The sequence below is a fragment of the Gadus morhua genome, chromosome 13, assembly GCF_902167405.1.
Source record: "Gadus morhua chromosome 13, gadMor3.0, whole genome shotgun sequence".
In the NCBI taxonomy this organism is placed as follows: Eukaryota; Metazoa; Chordata; class Actinopteri; order Gadiformes; family Gadidae; genus Gadus; species Gadus morhua.
Window position 1 is genome coordinate 18,951,038 of NC_044060.1, and position 20,210 is coordinate 18,971,247.

A 20,210-nucleotide genomic window follows, 5' to 3' on the forward strand; every position below is an offset into this window, starting at 1 on the left:
AGGGGGTTGCAGCCGACAGCCCAGCTGTTTTTGCCGAGCGTGCCGGTTACCATAGCAACCTGTGGCACCCTACCTGCTTCTGCTGCTCAGAGTGTTGTCAGGGGCTGGTGGATCTGGTGTACTTCTGGTCCAACGACAAGCTGCTCTGTGGTCGACACTTCTGTCAGACAAAGTGGCCACGCTGCTCTGGGTGTGACGAGGTACACACACACACACACACACACACACACACACACACACACACACACACACACACACACACACACACACACACACACACACACACACACACACACACACACACACACACACACACAGTTGTGCACACTAACGCCCCTCTGGTCTCCTCCAGTTGATCTTCAGTCCGTCATTCCGGACGGGGTCAGACGGACGGACATTTCATCACCATCACTACTGCTGCTGGCGCTGTGGAACCGACCTGGACACACCCTGTGCCTGCTAGATCCTAGATACTCCCTGTTAGAACCCTGACATACCCCAACACCTTGAACCCCTAGATACTCCCTGTTAGAACCCTGACATACACCCTATTAGAGCCTAGATACACCGTTAGAACCCCTAAACACACCCTATTAGAGCCTAAACACACCCTGTTAGAGCCTAAACACACCCTATTAGAGCCTAAATACACCCTATTAGAGCCTAAATACACCCTATTAGAGCCTAATCACACCCTATTAGAGCCTAAACACACCCTATTAGAGCCTAAATACACCCTATTAGAGCCTAAACACACCCTGTTGCAACAAATGAAGAGAATAACAACATGGATGCAGTACCAGGGGTGTACTGAAGGAGCCCTACATGGAGGAACCTCTCGTTTTCAACATTCTCCAAGTGCAAATATCAGGCTGTGTTCGTATCGGTTCACTTCTTCCTAAACGCTGGGCTCGTCATGCGTTCTTGTTCATTTGGCAGGCTGAACCTGGCAACCCCGCGTGAGCTTCAAGTCTGGGAGTAGAGGGCGGGCAGATACAACTCTCCAATATGGAATATGGCCAGGACCACACTTCCCATTTTAAGGGCTGGGTGTCAATGTCAGATATTTCTCCTGGAAGTGCCCTATATAGGGATATAGTGCAATACTCAATACACTACAACATGCCCTAAATAGTTTACTATATAGGGCACAAGTGGACCGATTGGGGCTAAGCCAGGGTTTGTATTAGCGTAATTTTGTCCAAGTACTCTCTCCCTTTCTACTGTTCTCCTTTCCCATCTGTACCTCTCCTATCCTCCTGATTATTTCGGAAGTACATTTAAGAGTTAATGTTAAATTGTTGTTTTATGTGGTACTAATTCTAGCTGTTATCAGCATAGTGTTGTGTGGAAAACTGCAATACTGGAATATTTTGGTTTTGTTTTGTAAATAACATTAGGCACCAGTGATGTCAGAACATCCTTGCTATTAATAAGTGTCCCCTTATATTCTCACTGTTGATTCTCTTCAGATATAAAACCTTTCAATGAAAAATGACTGTCTGGCTTATTGACTGACCTACATGCTGGCTGACTCTTATTTTAAAACCTGACTCAGTCTGTAGGAATGTTTGAAAGATTTCAGTGATCAAAATATTTTCACAAAATATCTGAATTACCCCAGACATCAGAAGTTACCAGTAACAAACTCTGATTGTATAGAGCAGCTCCCACTGTAGCCAGCAGCAGACTGGTTATACTGGGCAGCTCCCAATATAACCAGTATCAGTCACCAATGCATTCATTGTACCAGTTGCAGACTGAATGTACTCGGCACCTCCAAGTAAAGCCAGTATAACCTGTAACAGACTGGTTTTACTGCACAATATAACCAGTAGAAAACTAGTTGTAATGTGCAGCTCCCAGCATAGGTAATAGCAGACTGTGGTTATACTCGCCAGCTACCAGTATAACCATTAGCAGGCTGTGTTGGGTACTAGGCAGCTCCCAGTAAAACCAGTAGCAGACGGTTAGACCGGGCAGCTCCCAGTAGAACCAGTCTGTAGTGGTAGTCACTGCCCTCTCTTGGCATCTTTACATCAAGGCAGGCCACTGATGTTCAACCAGAAGGAATCAAGTCCCATTGTGACAGCGTTTATTCATAACAATTGCAGATTTTGACCATTTGTGTATTAAATGTTATCTTTATGTTAATCACTTAAAATCCAGCATCTTTTGGCCTGGGCCTGGCTAAATTCCAAATGTTTTATCTAGCCCTAGATCTAAATCAAAGAGTGGATTAATTTATCCGTCATTCCAACCAGACATTTAAGCCCTCAAATATTTTTGGGTCCTCTGCGTCATCCAAGAGGAAGATGAACTTCACACTACTTGGCATGCACGGATTTTGTTTGAGAGCAAGAGAGAAAGATTACAGGGCACTACACTGCATGAACCATCGGAAAATTGTGCGAGTGTGTGAAAATTGTATATTTCAGGAAACCAATGTAAACATTAATACATTTAATGTTTCCCTTTTCTGGTACTGTAGCATGTAAATAATTGTTTTACTGGTAGCAGCCCTGAAGTATTCTGCTTCTACTCAATAATAACCAATAGTTGTTAATAGTAATATATGGGTTAAACCCTTGATGTCCCAAAATCAAACACCAGGAAGTATCAATACACATAATTAAGTGGAAAGTTTTGTTTCAACATGAATAAATGTTAAACACTGCATTTTCATTGCAAAACTTTTTTTACTTATTATCCAGATTGGAATACAACGGTTGGCAAGAATAATCAGTGATAGTAAAAAGTGTTTATTTCAGATTCAATAGTATTAATGCCAGAAGGATAATCAGCAAAATAAGTGCAAAGGCAGACAGTCTTCATCATTAGTCACCCCATCGCTAATCCACTCAAAACATTTAACCTACTCAATGGTTTTTTTTTAGAGCCTGGTTTTGAACTGGACTAACAACGCCTCAAATTTGATCCCAATTTAGGCCCACTGACTGACTACTGAGCGTTCAGTGAGAGCGAGTCAGAGGTCTTCAGACCAGTCGTCTCCGCTTGCAGTCCCGCCCCGCGCCGTCCCCCGCCGCCCCGCTGTCCAAGCTCAGGGGAGACACTTTGTTCAACATGGCGTCGTCTGAGGCCTGGCCGAACAGCGCCATGAGCAGAGCAACGCCAAACCCTGTGGCACGCTCGCCCTGGAGATTCAGAGAAACAAAGTAAGACTGTCAAAAGGGTGATCACCGAAGTAGTTAGTTATTTTGATCCGTGGTTTACTATTGGTAGATTGAAACCATAATGCTAAACATCAGTGACTGAAACGGAGCGTGGACCTAGAGGGAACTTACAACATGGACAGGATAGGCCATGTCCACGTGGACCCACACACCAGGCCAGTCGAAGCCCAGGTGAGCGGCTATGAAGAGGCCTGCACAAGAGCTTTGGGCGTTCTCCCGGTCCTGTCAAAAAACATGAAAGGACATTATTACTAGGCAAATATAATTACTAGCCCAGTTTCTCAGCCAAAGATAAGTATAATTTTATTCGATGTTGCGGTTTGTCTGTCTTTGGTACAATATTTAACCCCACTAATCACACTAGTGGGGAGTTTAACAGATTTGTAACAGCACACCATTGAACCACAGAAACGGTTCAAAAGGACAATGAAGAAGATAAAATAAACTTGGCTGGTAATTCATTTACTCCTCTCAGGTGTTGCATGACAAAAACATTAGAAGACAAAATTTCAATAGAACACAAAATGCATACACATACAATTTATGCCAAGGTCACTCATTATACAGAATACAAAAATAGATAATTGAACGCAAAAGAGGCATTTGCAACATGAATTCAAAACACAACTTCTTCACTTGTAGTTGTAAATAATGTGTAATTGGAGTTTAGTTATACTTAGTACTATCTAGCACAGTGTACCATCTAGTGGCATTTTGGTGACACTACAACCAGAAACAGTCAACGCGTTGTTCAGAGGCAGTTCAGAGTTAAAATTCCAATAAATAACAAAACTGCACTGCTTTTGTCCAGATGCTCAAAGCCTGACTAAAGGTCGACAAAGCAGTAACCAAGTTGAGCGGGGTACGTACTGCCACAGAGTTCTTCATGTCGGCCAGGGCCGAGGTGAACTCGCTGAAGTGCAGCTCGGGGCAGTACACCAGCGGGTGGGCCAGGTCTCCGCTGCTGCGGCCCGCCCGCACACACGCCGCCTCCCATGCCTCACTGTTGGTCAGCACGGCCGCGTGGTGCTTCCCTGTGGAGATCCCCTGGAAACACACGGGCACAAAAAGGACTCGGTGAACCCTGCGGCGTGCCATCTACTCGTTTAACAAGGGGCTTTAAGCCCAAGCAAACCGACGCATCAATGTCACTGCAGGTCTGGAACTAGTTGGTCGTGTGCGTAAAGTAGTAACCCATGGCCTACCTGTGCCCCCGTCAGAGTGGCCATGTCTAGAATGATGTCTGCGGACAGGTCCTTGCTGGCATACACCACTCCATCGGAGAGCACCAGTCTGCCCTCTGCATCCGTGTTGTTGATCTCCACAGTCCTTTAAAAATAACAAAAAAAGAGACCATTGCCAATTATTGTCACCATTTTAGAAATAAAAGCATTATTTGCGTGCAAGTTTTATGCAAAAGGCATAGCTTTCTTGAGCTAATTAATCAGACTCTAAAATAACCACAGTAGATCTATGCCAGACCTGCGAGTGCCGGTTTAATCTATGAAAACCCGGTGACCCGGTGCTTTGACAGCGCCGGGATATGGCCGTCACTACCTCCATGCCTTCGCAGGGGTTAACTGGACCACTAAGTCTTCACAGGAGATTACTGGGGAGTCACTCACTTCCCAGAGTACAGCGTGTGAATGTCATCGGGCCGCGTGGCTGTGGGTCCAACCGCATTCTCCGCTAGACAGAAAACTGCATGAAGGTTGTCCTTAAAGCCCTGCAGGGGCAAAAAAGAAAAAGTAGAAGGGATGTAGGACAGGGCAAACAGTTCTGATAAGACTTCTTTCAACGACAGAGACAATAAAACGCCTATGGCAGCCGTAAGCAGCAGCACACTTTGGAGTGTGGACTGAACCCTGTAAATGTGCCAATGGTTGCCCCACCTGTTTAACGGTGGCTTTGAAAGCTCCCAGGATGGCTGCAGCTCCCCCGCAGTCCCTCTTCATCCCTGGCATCGTGGTCTATCAAATAGAAAGACAGACAGACAGACAGACATTATACATCTCAATCGTTTGTATTACTGAACTTGGAAATAGTATTCATCTTGTACAGAAACAAATATACTTTATCAACCTCAAGGCGGATACAAATTGAACATTAATTCATCCAAATGACCAGTTTGGTCCCCAATGGTTCCATTGATTGCGTCATTTCCATTGCACTTCTTTTACTAGTTTCACTGTTCAGCCAAGTTCAATTTACCCTCTGTGATCCAACTTGCATTCTGTCACATGATTCAAACTAAATCATCCCTCTTGGTATTCTTCTTTTCCAACCTACCTTTCCCTTAATGCTGAGTCCACCAGTGTCGTACACGATGCCCTTCCCCACCCATGCAATGGTCTGGGTGGCCCCAGCCGGTGTGTGGCTCAGTACTGCAAGGGCAGGGGGATGCTCTGCTGCCTTGCCCACTCCATAAATACCTGACCAGGCAGAGAGCACAGCAAGCCCTCAGCACTCATACGGCCCAGGGTTTGTCATCATAAAACACATCATTACTCTGCATTTAGTTTAACCCAAAATATATATCGTTGTTCAGAGAAAGGGATTTGACACTGAAATTGAACGGCAAGACCGTACCTCCAAAACCTTTCTGCTTCAGTTCCTCTCCTCGAATGATCACAGGTGTGATTGACAGCTCTGCACCAACGGCTTTGATCTCCTGCAGAAAAGATCACATGTAAGCCACTTCATTAATCGTGTACACCTAATCGTCCCCTTCCATCAGTTAAAAGGGTCCTTTAATATACCTATAATATTCCACAATATCAAGGTATGGTTCATATTTTCTGGTTGGTATTAAAGGTTTGTCCCTTAAAAAAAGGTAGATGGTGAAATCTAAAAATAACTTCCACACTGGTGTTACAAACCAGATAAACAGTGAGGCACTTTGGATCCCGGGGACCAGGAAGAAATCCTTTACTGACTTTTACCAGAAACCTATGCATTCCTAAAGCATTAGCAAGAGCAAATGAAACCACTGCCGTACATCCAGGAAGTGATCAGTGTTCATCTCGTTGCAGGGCGTGTCCACGATGCGGGCAGCCAGCCTCACGCCGTCGGCAGCATTGGCAAGACACTGAAAAGGAACAACAATTCTCGGTTGGTATCCCACTCTATGCGTTTCGACCTCTCATGAGGAGAGACCCAAAGAAGGAGGGTTGGGGCTGGTCTGGGGAGGTACCTGAAGCTCTGCCGGCTCCACGGAGCTGCTCTCCTGGCCGACCACGATGAACTCCACGGTGACCTTCTTCTTCTCCGTCCTGCGCGAGGATGCAGAGCGGCGGGAGAAGGTGGGGAACGCCCGGGAGATGGCGCAGGAAGACGCAAACACGTCCGAGCGCTCGCACACCATCTGGGAACAAGGACACAGTGCTTCAACCGCCGGATGAAGTGAGACATTGTTTTGGGCGCAGTACTGAACCCGGTCGCAGCACTCCCTTCTTAGGAAAGGCACACAGTGCAGGATTTCTGTCCATTAAGAAGGTGACATATACAACCAGGTGGGATTGTGATTAGCCGTTATTAGGCGTTTTAAAACGGCTAGTAACGGTCATACTGGTGGAATAATATGTCGCCTTTAAAATAAAAATAATCACTGGGCCGGTAAAGGTCGGTAAACGAACCACGATGCAGCGATTGTTGCCCCCGGGCAGACAGGACCGTACGAGGCGGGAGACAAAGTGGGCAGAGGAGGGGCTGTTGTGCCGGCTGACCCTGGCGGGCAGGGCTGCCACCGTGGCATGGTTCAGGTACAGGGGGCAGCTGTCCGTGGGGTTGGGGCTCAACGCAGCGAGAGCCGCCAGCCAAACCTGCAGGTGGGGAAAGGTGTGAGTCCTTGTAAGAGTGTGTCTGTGCCTATGTCTAGCTAAGCCCATTAGAAAAGCTTCTACTCCGGAAGCAAGAGAATATAATTGGTAAATGTGTTTACATTCATGGAAGTGCTTCCCAATATGAAATGGTCTTTTTGCGCTTTATTGTAAATCGTTTACCTTTTGTTACAATACATTTAAATGAAACACAAGTAAGCTGTGCTTGACTTAAGACACAAATAGGAAATCTGTAACATTAACTTTAATTGTGTGGAATAGCACTACTGCCTTTTATCCAATGCCAGTCTAGTGTTTTATAGACACGTACATTAAGCAGAGTAGAACCGATAAATCTGTCAGCAATAAATCAATTAGATTACTTGAGCCGCACAGTTAACTGTTATTTGACCTCACAAATCTTGTCAATTCATCTCTTCTCAAGTCGCTTGATACACCGCCTTGTGCAATTTAGGTTGCACAACTGCTATCTATTTAAAAAACGCCGACACGATAAAAGAAGCTTGACATTGACCAGTTGAGCTGGGAACATTGGCCTCACCAACCTAGTTTAAATAATTGACTAGTAATGCCAGAGTCTTCATACATTGTATTGCCTAAGGTCATTAAGATGCGTTAAACATTTTTTAAACCCATAGTGCGCTTTTACATTGAGATTCCCTTGGTCCAAAGCATGCACATCTTGCTGATTTAAAGGAAATTGATCAGTCCGTTTCAAGTGGATACATCGATTTGGCGTTGAGACCCACAACACCAGGAAATACATGTAAACAGTTACAGAGGTGCTTATTTTCGTTTTTGGTCATTGAGATGGGAAGCAATGCGAACCTTCTTATTGACTAGGCTTAATGACTTTAAATTGATCATTGGGCTGCACCTTTTGACCTTGCACGTGGTGGTTGAATTATCTGAGATTATTCATCGTTTAATTGAAGTGGCCGCTAAGGTTTTTATCATTTACAAGCTGCATCTAATCGACGAATGGCAAAAATCATTCATAATCTTTTCTTCAAAAGGTTATTTAATTAATTTCGGAAGTATTTTGAACTAAATGTGGCTTAAAGTTAGAACTATCAAGGTCTAACGTTACTGCGCTTTTAAATCTGTATTCGCCAATTAGTGCATTAATTAACGAGGACATGTTGTACTAAAATATTACGCCTCGAATATCATCGACATCGGCATTCATTTAATCAGAGGGAATAGCTCCTATTTCGATTTAGACTGTTTTTCATGCATTACTAGTGCTAGTTGTGCATTAGCTAAGATTAGCCACAAGCAGAGTTGATAAATCATAAGTAGTTACCTCTTTGCTAACGGCTGGTTGAAGCTTTCCCTTGATCTGGCTCCAGTTAACTTGCTGCAGATTGTTTTGTTGTCCGATGACTAAAACGGGGCGGCTTTGGGGCTCTGAGTCTCCGGCAGCAGCCTTGAACTCCAGCAGCACGTTCGCCATCTTCATGACTTGCAAAGCGAGCTGAAGCAGTTAGCTGTGGAGATAGCAGCCGTCCTCCAGACCATACGGAACGGAAGTAAAACTGGGCTTGAGTTGAGGATCAGCAAATTATTAATGAAGTACCATTTGTCAAATCTTTCGCCTCCGTCAACTACACGTAAAACACGGAAGGGACACTGTTACTTCTCTTTTTTTATTCAGGAATTTATTTTGTACAAATTCCTATGAAGATCTGTCTGGTATACTTGACGTTGAGCCAAGCCAATCAATGCAATTCCTAGTCAAGCCTGCACTCTAAAAAGATGACTCAAGAAATGCAATTACATTTTTAGCAGAAATATTATTAATAAATACACTTATGACATGGTTCAAGTATTCAATGTTCCCCAGCTGGAAAGACATTTAGAAGCACTTAAGTCAGAACATTTAGTGTGAATATAGTGTTTTATAATAGCTATTGCAGAACCCTTGCTTTTAAATACCTGCACCTTCAATGGCTTACTATGCAAGTACAAATAGAACGTGTATGCAAATGTTAAACAATTATACAAAAGGGACTGGCTTTTGTGTTTTTAGAAACTGGAATAATTGATTCTGAAGACATTTCAGACGGTAGTGTTTGCCTCAGTATAATAAAACTTAATGACATTGTCTAGTTGTCAGAGTGACATACCATTACAGCTTTGAATTAGAAAGCCACATTTGTATCCAAACCCAACATGATGGTAGATTTTTGATCAGTTTTGTAGAACATTTTGCATTAAAATACAAAAATCAACTACAGGCCAATTTAAAATATCCCCCCTAAAAAGGTTGCTTTAGAATCTCTCAAACATCTTTCCTTATCATTGTATCCATTATATTACCTCAAAACTATTGAAATTAGTTATGTCATACGTGTGTGTCTTCGTGTGCGACTGTGCTTACATCAATATTCATTTTAAGTAAGGCAATCAACATTTTGCAAGCTATTGAGAAACCGGTTTAGGTGTGCTCTTATAATTCACACTCATTATTACATCGACTTGATATAGAGATTGTGAGCTATAATTGTAACTAAATAAGTTAGAAAAATACTTTCAGAATATTGCTACATATAGTATTTCAAGATTCCTTCACATCTCATCTCAGAAAATTGAAATGTAACATCCAAAGATCGTATTGGAAAAAATGTAAGGTTATGCTTTTGTAAGTAATACAGTACCATAATAAAAATATGTGTAATTGCATAATTTCACTTGTTGACCACAAGTTGATTTTCTTTTTAAACAAGATGTGTGCAGATATATAAATGCCCCTGCACACACACACACACACACACACACATATATTATAATTACATTTGATCCTTCTAATTGATGAAAAGGAGTGGGAGCGGCTGACTGTAGAGGGACCCAGCCTCTGGGTACTGACGGGGATCATGGGGGGGGGGGGGGGGCAGGGGGCTTCACTCAGTAAGGCAGTGCTGCAGGCCAACACTGCTGCAACACTTCTCAGTATAGGCGTGATTGAGATTGCCGGTATCCCCGCAGAACATGGAGATTCCACAGTGCTTGAGGTTAGCGTTGAAGTTGGAGGCCTCTTTCGGAGGGGAAGGCTTCATCATGGAGAGGATCAAGGCCAGACAGTCTGCCACCTTCTTGTTTGGGGCACAAGACAGGGCTGGTGTGCACCCTGCGGAAACAACAACGACCGACACTGTGAAACACGTCGAGTCACGTCATGTAGAACGGGAAGAGAGTGATGCTGTTTCGGACCGTACCTTCTGCATCTACAGCCATTACAGCGGCACCTCTGCTGAGTAGCACTTGGACGACTGTGGCTAGACCTTTCCTGGCTGCTATGTGTAGGGGCCTACATCAGCAGGTGCAGCGCCAAACGAGAGAGGACAAAGGTAAAATATCTATTAAAAAAAGGCACCACTCACAAAGGAAAAACAGTCCAACTATTCGCAGCCCTCTGAATAGACATTTATCACTGCAGCTTTATTGTGACTTATGCAGTCTACTTCCTCAGTCTACCATTCAGCACGAGGACTTACATTTGGAGAGCACAGTTGGCTGCGTTTATGAGGGAAGTATCGCTGATCTCCCCCAGGATCAACAGGGCACACATCTCATGGCCCTAGGTAATAAAACACATCATAAAGTCAGGGAGGAAAAACCCATGCAAGTGTGTAAGTGAAAGAAGTGTTACGGCAGTGAGTATGGGTCGGGTAGACTGTTTAGTGTATAAATAGACTACTGTATGAATTAGGTCTGGGATTCAATTTGGTTAAAGTAAAGGGGTAATGAGTGATTATTTATTTTGAAGGTTATATCCTTTTTAATTTAGAGTAAGACAGGAATGTCCGGGAGAGACAGAGAGAGACAGAAGACACCGCTGCGGTATGGACTAGACCTTGGAACGGGTAAAGCGCAGAAGATCAACAATAGGGCCTTCTATTGGCCAATTGGTACAAGAGCTGAGGCCACTGAATCAGCAGCGAATTTAGCCCAGGGATGTGAAAGTGCAACACGCGACATATTAACAATTAGTGGTTAGTAATGGCGTGTGAGAGGGACCTTGCTGCAAGCTAGGTGCAGAGCGGTGTTATTGTTGACATCCAGAAGGGTCAGGTCTGGCTTAGCCTGCTGGAGCAACATCTCTGAAAGGCAGAAAAAACAACAACTCATGACCACGGTAACCTTTTGTTTCCATTTTGAATACCATTATCTAGACTAGAGGAACCCTTGGAAATGCCACATGGGTTAATTTTTTTCAAAACCGTTAAAGAAGGAGAACTGAAACAGTCCTCAATGCAGACTAGTGGAGCTCAACAGCAGAGGGCGTGCAGAGGTCTTACCGACGGCCATGGACTGTCCACGGTCGGCGGCCACCATCAGAGCCGACCGCCCGGAGCCGTCCACGGCGTTGACCTCGGCCCCCTGGTCCAGGACCAGCTGGAGGCCGTCCACCTTTTCAGAATAGGCAGCGGCGTGCAGCGGGGACCTATGGAGGGAGAACCGCCACGGGACACAACCAGCTGAGGATATAGGCCCACTTGCAAAGCTTCCACCGGTGGTTGAGCGGTCCACACAGAGCGGCGTCTTTACCTTCCTTTAGGGTCCCTGGTGTTGACCATCCGAGCCCCGCCACTCTCCATCAGCAGCTTGGCTGCACCACATTGGCCATTCACTCTGTTATTGAGGACCAGATTAAGACCATTATAAACCAAAGCATAGGGAACAGGAATATTTACTACTGGCCTTCCTTATACAAGCTTATATCATATCAAGAGCAATTATTAAAACATGTCCATGCGTTCTATAAATAGAGGGATTGGCAGTTCAATTAAAAAGGTACTTACAGAGCACAGTGCAAAGGTGTGAACGAGTGTCCCTCTTGGATGGTGAGTGGTTTATTTTCAAGTAAAATTCTCAAGCATTCCTCATGACCTGAACAAAAGAAGCAATGTTTCAAAATACTTTGAGGACCATGCGTCAGATAGTTATTTAAAAAGTACCTTAGAAATAGCATTGTGTGATTTTACATTAACTCCCTCACGGTAATTCAGTCACCTACGTTCTTCATTGCTGTATTTAATGACAATGCTTAATGTGTATGCGCCTCAAGTTGCCTGGCAAAAACACAGAGGGATTGTCAAAGCTGTGTAAGAGAATGAAGTGTGTTAGGCCCAGCCTGGGGGGGGGGGGGGGGGGGACCCTGCTCCGTCTCACCGTGGTAGGCCGCCCAGTGGGTGGGCGTGTACCCACTGAAGTCCAGCATGCAGTCCAGGGTGTCCGCCTGCACCGCGGCCTTGATCAGGTAGCCCAGGAGCTGGGTGTGGCCGCAGCACGCCGCCTGGTGCAGCGGGGTCCTTCCCTGAGAGTCCCTGCCCAGAGCGGCGGCCCCGTGCTCCAGCAGCGCGCACACACAGCCCTCACTGCCCATGACGGCCTGCCGGGAGGGACACAGAGGCATGCCAGAGGAATCGAGGGATTGATGGCCCCGGCTGAGATCTCGGTTTTAAATATGCATGCTGTTATTAACCGTCTTATCCCTGGTGCCTTTAGTATCAAGTGATGCATGATCCCCTGCTTTGCACCTGCAGTTTCACTCTTTTTTTTTTTGGCCATTTCATTTGATATACTGTTCTAAACTCGGTCTTGTATCTCATGCTTGTGGTCTGCGTGTCACCCTAACGGTACATCCTCAACACTATATAGGATATAGGGAGGTTATAAACAATTTAAAATCAAACAGTCAAATCAGGGAATTCATTTCCCTCTGATCAAGCCTTGCTAAGCGCAGTTGTTGTTGGTCGAGGTCGACGGGATTCACTCACAGCCCTGTGCAAGGCGGTGCAGCCCTTCTTGTCTGCTGAATTGGCGGCAGCGCCTTTCTCCAGCAGGATGTGGACGCAGTCCGTGTGACTGCCCAGGGCCGCCAGCATTAATGCAGTCCTTCACAACACACAAGAAGACAATACTTACTCCCAGCCCCATGCCCTTCTTAGTTTCTGAAGGAAAGTTAGTAGTGTAGTAGTGTTAGTAGTGTTCTTAATGAGCTAAGAATATATGCTTAAAAGGACTCACTGTCCCTGTATGTCGGTGCTGTCCAAAATATCTGCGCTCTCCTCTCTGTTGACCAGGATGAGCAGAGAGTCCATGTGGCCTTCAGCAGCTGGATGGGATATCGTCAAACGTTTTAGAGTATCCTTGGAATAATCAGCAAACTAATGTAAACATTACACTACATAGTCTCTTACACAGTGACTCAAAGGACATTGGGCAAATCCAGTCCTCAAATGACATACCTGTACACCGTTCAAAACATTTCCACTGATTCAATCACACATCTAAACACTGACACACATACATATACACACACACACACACACACCTGCAGCATGGAGAGGAGTCCACTTGCGTCTGTAGTCCTTTAGGAGGCAGGTGGCCCCGTGCTTGAGCAGCATCTCCACACAGCGGGCGAAGCCTCTCTGGGCGGCCAGGTACAGAGCGGTGCGACCCTGAGAGTCTCGCACGTCTAGACTCACCAGCGTCTCTGTCAGCACACGCAGCGCCTCGCAGTGGCCGTTGTACGCCTGCCGTGGGAAAAAAACAGCTCCAATGTTTACAGGAATATTTAAAAGGAAGCAAATGCATAGTTGAAAGAGACTGTTAAATGGCCTTTAGCACACTTTTTCATCCAAAGCAACTTGCAGTGAATTAATAATCGTCAGCAGATGGGGCAGGTAGGGGGTTAAGGGGTCAAGGGCACATACTGGTAGGCATGCCGGAGAATTTAATGCAGTATGTTTTGGCGGAAGTCAAAACAATCACGACTACACTATCTGATCCCCAGGATTTGGTTATTTGCCTTGTTCCGGCTAAGCCTTATTTGTTTATAAAACCAAACCGATTTAGCCTGGGTTATATGTACTGCGGAGGACGGATGAGTGCACTCACCGCTAAGTGCAAAGGGCTGACGGGAAGGTTACTCTCTCCCTCCCCGAGGCAGTTAAAGGACATCTCCAAGAGCTGGGAGGGGGGGGGAGAATGAAAGCTGGATTTAACAAAAGTGTAACAAACACGGGAAGGATTTAATCAGTAAAATTGAGCCTTCTGTTGGGATCTAACGAGAGCCCACTCTCACCAGCTCCAGGTGCTGTCTGTTGCCGTAAGCTGCTGCAAAGTGCATGGCGCTGTATCCCTTGCCATTCTTCAGGGCAGGGTTCGCCCCGTTGTCAAGCAAATACTCTAGACATCTACACACACAAACACACATTTAAACAGGTTTAGCTTGTAAACACAACACATACAAGTTAGTAAAACATGTTTCATGTGTATTTCTGAGTCACATAGAAGAGTGAGCAGTAACTTACAAAATGCAAATGCATAGGTCTTTACAAACCCGAATGATCCGATTAGAGCGCTAGAAACTTACAAATAGGCTTCCTTTGCCCTTTCCTCATGGTCATAATAACCGGAATCCTGTCTGTCCTCTCTGTTCACAAGAAGAAGAACAATAAGCTGTTATCCGTAATCATATGCAAGTGAAGCCTTCTCAGTGAGCTTGTAGAACGTGCTTCCTCTCCCACCTGCTGAAGGTGTGGGAAGCAGCGGCGTAGTGTAAGGGGGTGCAGCCCATCAGATCCACCTCGTTCACCTCGGCCCCACCTCTGACCTGGCCCATCGTGCACTGGCTGCTCCCATTGGCTGCAGCGTAGTGCAATGGAGATCTGGGAGGAAGACACCAGGAAAGGCGCAGTGAATACATAATAATAATCAATGCAAGAAAAGTACATTTTCTGCTGTAATAGTCAAATCAGAATACTGTTTTATTAGGTTAATACCTTCCCAATTTGTCCTTGATGCTCTGGTTGGCACCACTGTGCAATAGCAGGTTTAGACAATCCACATTTCTGCAAAAAACAACAACAACCTAAATAAACACCTTAGTTTATTCAATAGCCATTTCATTTTAAAAACGCATGGTTTGAATCTAAATGAATAACAATCAACAAATGCATTCTACCCATTTGAAAGATAACAAAAGAATTGTTGATTTTCAAGAAGTCAGTTCTTCAGGTTTGGTATATTACAGAGCTTCCTAGATGCTGCTGCCATTCAAGCCTGATATACAATACCAGCATCTAACTTGACTGGATATAACATGCAACAAAAACATAACCGGGTGTTTTTGTTGAGGTATAATGCATGTTCACCCAAGTTTTAAGAACGACTGGGCGGGCTCCGGTATAGAGACCTACCCTCCGGAGGCAGCGGCGTGCAAGCACGTCCTTCCGTGGCTGTCCGGGGTGTTGATGTCAAAACCAGCGGGGGCCGTAGGCTCGTTTGTCGGAGACGGCGTCATTTTGTACAACTGACCTGAAGAAATATCAACAACCGTACATTTTAAACTCAAACATAGGGTAAACAAGTAATGGAACCCACTGTGTGTTACAAACGTATGCCCACCTGAGGTTAATAGCTTGTGACAACAGTCGGGAAAGCCGTAGAGTGCGGCCAGATGCAGAGGGAGCATCCCATCGATCCCTTGTCTGGAGAGGATACAGCTCAGTCAATGTGTCTCATGTCACACAGCTGTCAGGTTGTAACCTACTGAATACCCCCCTCACCTCTCCCATTCCTACGGCGTAAGACAAACTACTTGGGCCTCTAAGGTGCCATTAGGTCATTCAAAATTAGGTCATTCTGCATCGAGGAGACAACGGCCAATGGATGAGGTTCCTTGACAGATTTATAATTTGCATTTAGTTATTTAGTCTGTAAACTATAGGCCATAGCTTACGAGTAAAATTGTGGTCAGGGTAAATAATTTGAATCTCGTCCTCTCTTGAGCCGTGTGTCTATTCTGGGCTACAGTAGAACCATGGCAGTGCAACAAGGCACACTACGTGGAAGAGGACTAGCTCCCGGTGTAGATAATAATTCTTAATTTCATTGGATTATACACTTATTAAAATCATACTTATGCTTATCATGTTATATTTCTGCCAAGTCCGTTGCATTAGATGCCACTAAACTAAAAATATTTAAAAAAATATATTTGTACGTCATTTTGATGTGTCATGTTGATCACTGTCATGTTGACACTAGGGCTGGGTAAAAATATCGATTCATCAATGCACTGCAATTTATTTGTTCTCGATTCAGATTTCTTTTTTAAATAGATTATTTCCAAAAAAAAATAAGCATACATTGTAATCTAGAAGCGAGTATGCCTAAATGTACATGCCCTTTTACATTTGTCCATGTTAAGATTATTACTTTTATGCTGCAAGTTTAGCTCAGGAACAATAGTAGACAATGGTGTATTCCCTTTTTGCTACTTAAAGAACAATGAAATGGTTCATTCATTTTAAAATGGTTAATTCTAAATAATATTTAGGTATTTTTGTCATCTGCACGTATTATTGAATCGATATTGAAGCAATTGGATCAATATCGAATCGAATCAAGACCTAAAGAATCTAATTGAATTGTGAGGTACCTGGCGATACCCAGCCCTAGTTGACACTATGAGTTAACACTTTAAGACTGTCAGGCTGTCTGACTCTTACTTGGCTACGTCAGCACCATTGGATATCAAGGTGACGATCAACAACTCGTGCCCAAACCTAGCAGCCACATGAAGGGGAGTATTTCCATGCATATCCGTGCAGTCAATCTCTGCACCTGTACAAAACATAGACAGAGCAATTGGCTGAGTATCTGTTTCAATGGTTCCCTATGTGCTAACAGGGATCTGTTAGCACATATATTATAAATGATTGTTACTGGAGATGGTCTATAGTGCTGGAATGTGTTTTACCATTTTGGATAAGGATCTGGGAGCGAGTGAAGCGTCCATGGATAGCAGCCATATGCAGAGGGCTCTTCCCTTCCTTGCTCTGTCAAGGAACAGTGGGGGTCACTATACAATAGAGCATGGTTCCTAGCCTTTTTGTTTGAGTATTGCAGCAGCAAAGACATTTTTGAATCATTAGCATAGTTTCAGAGTTGCATACAACTTTAAAAATGAAGATTTCAAATTGTGTTTCTCTATGGTATATTTAAACCTGGTTGGGAAATGCCGCGATTCAAATATTTAAAAGGAGACATATTATACCACCAGTTGTGAGTGTGAGTGTGATTAGCCTTATGCTGTGTTCCTGAATCCTCGGCCTCCATCATCCGAGTTGCAGGTTTGACTTCACTTCCGGTCTTGGCGCATTCATAGCGTTCCTGTTCGTCATTGTGATTGTGGCATGAAATTGGCTAGAAGTTGTTTATTAGCCTCTAGTGATGCCATATGGGGCAGATTTTCGAAACGGCTTGTAAGGCTAATCACACTCACACCTGGTGGTTTAATATGTCTCCTCTAAGGAGATAAAGCTATAGATCTCTCAATTTAAAACACATTCTAACCTGTATGTTGACGTCTGCGGCATTATTGACCAGTAGTTCCAGACAAAGTGTCCCACTGGTGGAGATGGCTGCCAGATGCAGTGGCGTGTAACCATGGTGATTGGTCTGGTTGACGTTGGCACCGCAGTTCATGAGCTCAATGGCGACGGCCTCCTGTCCTGTATGGCACGCCATGTGAAGGGCCGAGTTCCCGAACACGTTGCCCTCATCAATCTTAGGCGCAATGGGAGGGCAGAGAGATTTTGGCGCTGATTAGTTTCAGAATCCTGCACTCTTACACAATTTTCTGACCTCTCTAATCTTAACTGCTGCCCTTTTAATTCCCCCCCCCCCCCCCCGCCCGGGTTATTTATAAGCATGGAAGCAGTGGCCATTTTACCTCGACGTTGAGTGTTAGCAGGTACTTCACCACGTCCAGCTGCCCCCCTCCAGCGGCAGCATGCAGAGGGGTGTAGCCCTGTGTGTCCTTGCACATCACGTCAGCGCCACGACCTACCAACAGCTTCACTATCTCCAAGTGTCCTGGAAAAAGCATTGGCTTGGTTTTAATCTATAATGGAAATAAACAAACACCTGCATGGCACGGGGCTGCCAGCTGTTGTAAAACTCTGCATGGCTCTTATGCAAAGCACAGCATGAATGTACATTGAATATGAAGCAGCTAGCAAAAGGAGCAGCGTAAACATAGCGACACTCACCTAGGTTTGCAGCCCAATGTATTGGCTGCCGTTCCTTCTCGTCACCGACACCAACGCTAGCTCCTCTTTTGAGAAGCAGATCCACCATCTGAAGAACACAAGAGAGTTGGTACATAAATAACACAGATGCAAGTCAAATTATTTCAGACATCTCCATTTAATTAAATGTTGAATAAATAGATATTTGAATGAGCCGTTCGGCACTGATGTCACTGAACTTTTTGCAAGCTGATACATGACATACACCATAGTCCAACGAGTGAAGCTAACCTCGTCCTGCCCACTGTAGGCTGCATGAAGCAGGGCTGTTCTCCCTGACTTGTCAGCAGTATCCAGGCTGGTAAGGTGTGGTATGAGAGCGTCTGCGCAGCCTATAGCCCAGTTAGCCGCTGACACGTGTAAAGGTGTGAGCCAGGATTTGTCTTTTGTGTCTGCATCTGCTCCATGATTCAGGAGCAAGCAAACAGCCTTCTGAAATTGCCGTACCAAATATGGGAAAAAGTCAACAAACTGAGAAAGTGATGTACCTATGTATACATACTTACAGAAGGATATATCGGATATAGTATACACTAAGCACCTTGTTCCTTGAGGCAGCTGCTCGATGTAGAGGCGTCAGCCAACTCTGGTCCTTGGCATTTACATCTCCACCTTTGATGAAGTGTGTAAAATCAAATCTATTAGGACTTCTCTTTATGGAAATGAAAAAGTTCTTTGTACTGATGTACTCTAAAGAAAAGAACACTAAGACATGAATCATTTCTCTAAATATATTCAAATGTATTTATGTATAGGGGTATTTATTACCTGAACTGATGAGCAAGTCCATAATTTGGATATCTCCTAGATAAGCAGCAGCATGTAGCGGGCTACGATGGTCTTGGTCCTGAAAGCATAAGAAGAAGCTATTCAGTATGGTTTAGTATGGGCTATGAAATACTAAAATATCCAGTAACAACTTAGTCTTGAAGAATAATGATTAGTTTGGCTAATATAAAATTACCAGGGAGTTGACATCTTCCTGGTGGAGCAACAGAAACTTCACTTCCTCAGCATTACGGCTGAATATGGCCTGGACCAACGGAGACTGAAAAAGATCATAGCATGGATGACGTTTCGAGTTAGTTTATTAGTTTATTTTAGTATTTTAGTATACTGGCATACAATGGCAGATTATGAAATCTAAATCTAACATTGAATTACAAATAAATTCTCCAGCGACTGAAATTTTTCAATTTGGGTCCAAACATGGAATGAAATCACAACACATCTACACATAGAGAAAATGCAATGTAACGGTGAACCGATAGGCTTCGCTATAATCTTTGACATCTTCGCGCATTCTATTTAAATCCAAACTTCATTGATTGATCAACGCAAATATACGGAAACTGTTTTCCAAAAACAACATTATGTGTCAGGATTGATCTGATTCAGCTTAAACTCGAAGAGTTTGCCTGACATTTCTCGGTGGATAGTATCCGAGACTTCTAACCGAGTGTATGTTGAACAATGTAATCAGGAGTGTGGCTATGTTAAAATAAATGGACGTAAACACATTGTAGAACAAAGTCCCCGTGCAAACAATCCGATTCATGTTTATTTTCTTCAAAGACAGTGAAACAAATTGTATAAGGTTTTAGGCTAACATTAGCAATCCAATCAATAAGCCTGTGTCACTTCGTAAGGTGTCTAGCTTGTTCTCGCCTGGATCCATTTGACATGCAACAACATTACCTGGTCAACGATATTCAGTAATCCCATTTTAATGTCCCCAAGATGCTCCTTCAGTAGATGATTGGGTGTCACGTGAGGCTAGCTACATTGCATTCTACACATAAGCTAAGTTACTTAAGTTAGCTAAGTTAGCAACCCTGACTGCAAGATATCGCGATGAAAGAATCAGATACAGCCACAAAGGTCCTGTACAACGTGTCCCCTATCCCTGTCAAGAAACCTTTTCGTTTCTGCGTTCGATATAACACCGTTATATATGTTACTTGAATGTATAACACCAAAGCACTGTAAAGTAAACTATTAAAAACTTGTGGGGAATAATATTTCATAGCCATTGAAATCTTATTATGAAGTTTGATTGGCTGTGCCAG

General features: G+C 44.2%; 3 protein-coding genes across 3 annotated transcripts in view; 1 reads left to right on the top strand and 2 right to left on the bottom strand.

Annotated features, from left to right (window-relative positions):
• Positions 1-1,488, top strand: part of lmcd1 (LIM and cysteine-rich domains 1) — a 7,097-nt gene extending 5,609 nt beyond the window's left edge. The window contains exons 6-7 of the mRNA XM_030375785.1: positions 1-200; positions 353-1,488. The exon at positions 1-200 is cut by the window's left edge and continues 19 nt beyond it. Coding sequence (XP_030231645.1) covers positions 1-200; positions 353-463 — 311 coding nt within the window. The 3' untranslated portion in view covers positions 464-1,488. The remainder of the gene's footprint in view (positions 201-352) is intronic.
• Positions 1,489-2,679: 1,191 nt separating this feature from the next.
• Positions 2,680-8,647, bottom strand: npepl1 (aminopeptidase like 1). Its single transcript, XM_030375784.1, has 12 exons — positions 8,340-8,647; positions 6,830-7,015; positions 6,388-6,558; positions 6,193-6,282; positions 5,784-5,865; positions 5,484-5,626; positions 5,087-5,164; positions 4,820-4,920; positions 4,400-4,523; positions 4,065-4,241; positions 3,306-3,416; positions 2,680-3,155 (listed from the first exon to the last, which is right to left on the bottom strand). The coding sequence occupies exons 1-12, from the start codon at positions 8,493-8,495 to the stop codon at positions 2,997-2,999; spliced, it is 1,578 nt and encodes a 525-aa protein (XP_030231644.1). The 5' UTR covers positions 8,496-8,647; the 3' UTR covers positions 2,680-2,996.
• Positions 8,648-8,668: 21 nt separating this feature from the next.
• Positions 8,669-20,191, bottom strand: ankrd52b (ankyrin repeat domain 52b). Its single transcript, XM_030375778.1, has 28 exons — positions 19,840-20,191; positions 19,106-19,189; positions 18,910-18,988; positions 18,683-18,753; positions 18,373-18,573; positions 18,103-18,190; positions 17,784-17,926; positions 17,405-17,617; positions 16,809-16,887; positions 16,558-16,672; positions 15,452-15,534; positions 15,244-15,361; positions 14,827-14,895; positions 14,572-14,712; positions 14,418-14,477; positions 14,127-14,238; positions 13,940-14,011; positions 13,374-13,575; positions 13,067-13,154; positions 12,817-12,934; positions 12,209-12,428; positions 11,839-11,926; positions 11,585-11,668; positions 11,335-11,480; positions 11,054-11,136; positions 10,531-10,613; positions 10,252-10,343; positions 8,669-10,163 (listed from the first exon to the last, which is right to left on the bottom strand). The coding sequence occupies exons 1-28, from the start codon at positions 19,864-19,866 to the stop codon at positions 9,937-9,939; spliced, it is 3,186 nt and encodes a 1,061-aa protein (XP_030231638.1). The 5' UTR covers positions 19,867-20,191; the 3' UTR covers positions 8,669-9,936.
• Positions 20,192-20,210: the final 19 nt, after the last annotated feature.

Excerpts from the sequence above, each read along its gene's own strand:
- npepl1 (XM_030375784.1), bottom strand. The coding sequence starts at position 8,495 with ATGAAGATGGCGAACGTGCTGCTGGAGTTCAAGGCTGCTGCCGGAGAC. Across the intron at positions 5,866-6,192 it reads ACACTGATCACTTCCTGGAT|GAGATCAAAGCCGTTGGTGC; the intron begins GTACGGCAGTGG and ends TCTTTTCTGCAG. Across the intron at positions 4,242-4,399 it reads CCACTCTGACGGGGGCACAG|GGGATCTCCACAGGGAAGCA; the intron begins GTAGGCCATGGG and ends GTGTGTTTCCAG.
- ankrd52b (XM_030375778.1), bottom strand. The coding sequence starts at position 19,866 with ATGGGATTACTGAATATCGTTGACCAG. Across the intron at positions 14,478-14,571 it reads GCTTCCCACACCTTCAGCAG|AGAGGACAGACAGGATTCCG; the intron begins GTGGGAGAGGAA and ends TCTTGTGAACAG. Across the intron at positions 10,344-10,530 it reads GCCAACTGTGCTCTCCAAAT|GCCCCTACACATAGCAGCCA; the intron begins GTAAGTCCTCGT and ends CTGCTGATGTAG.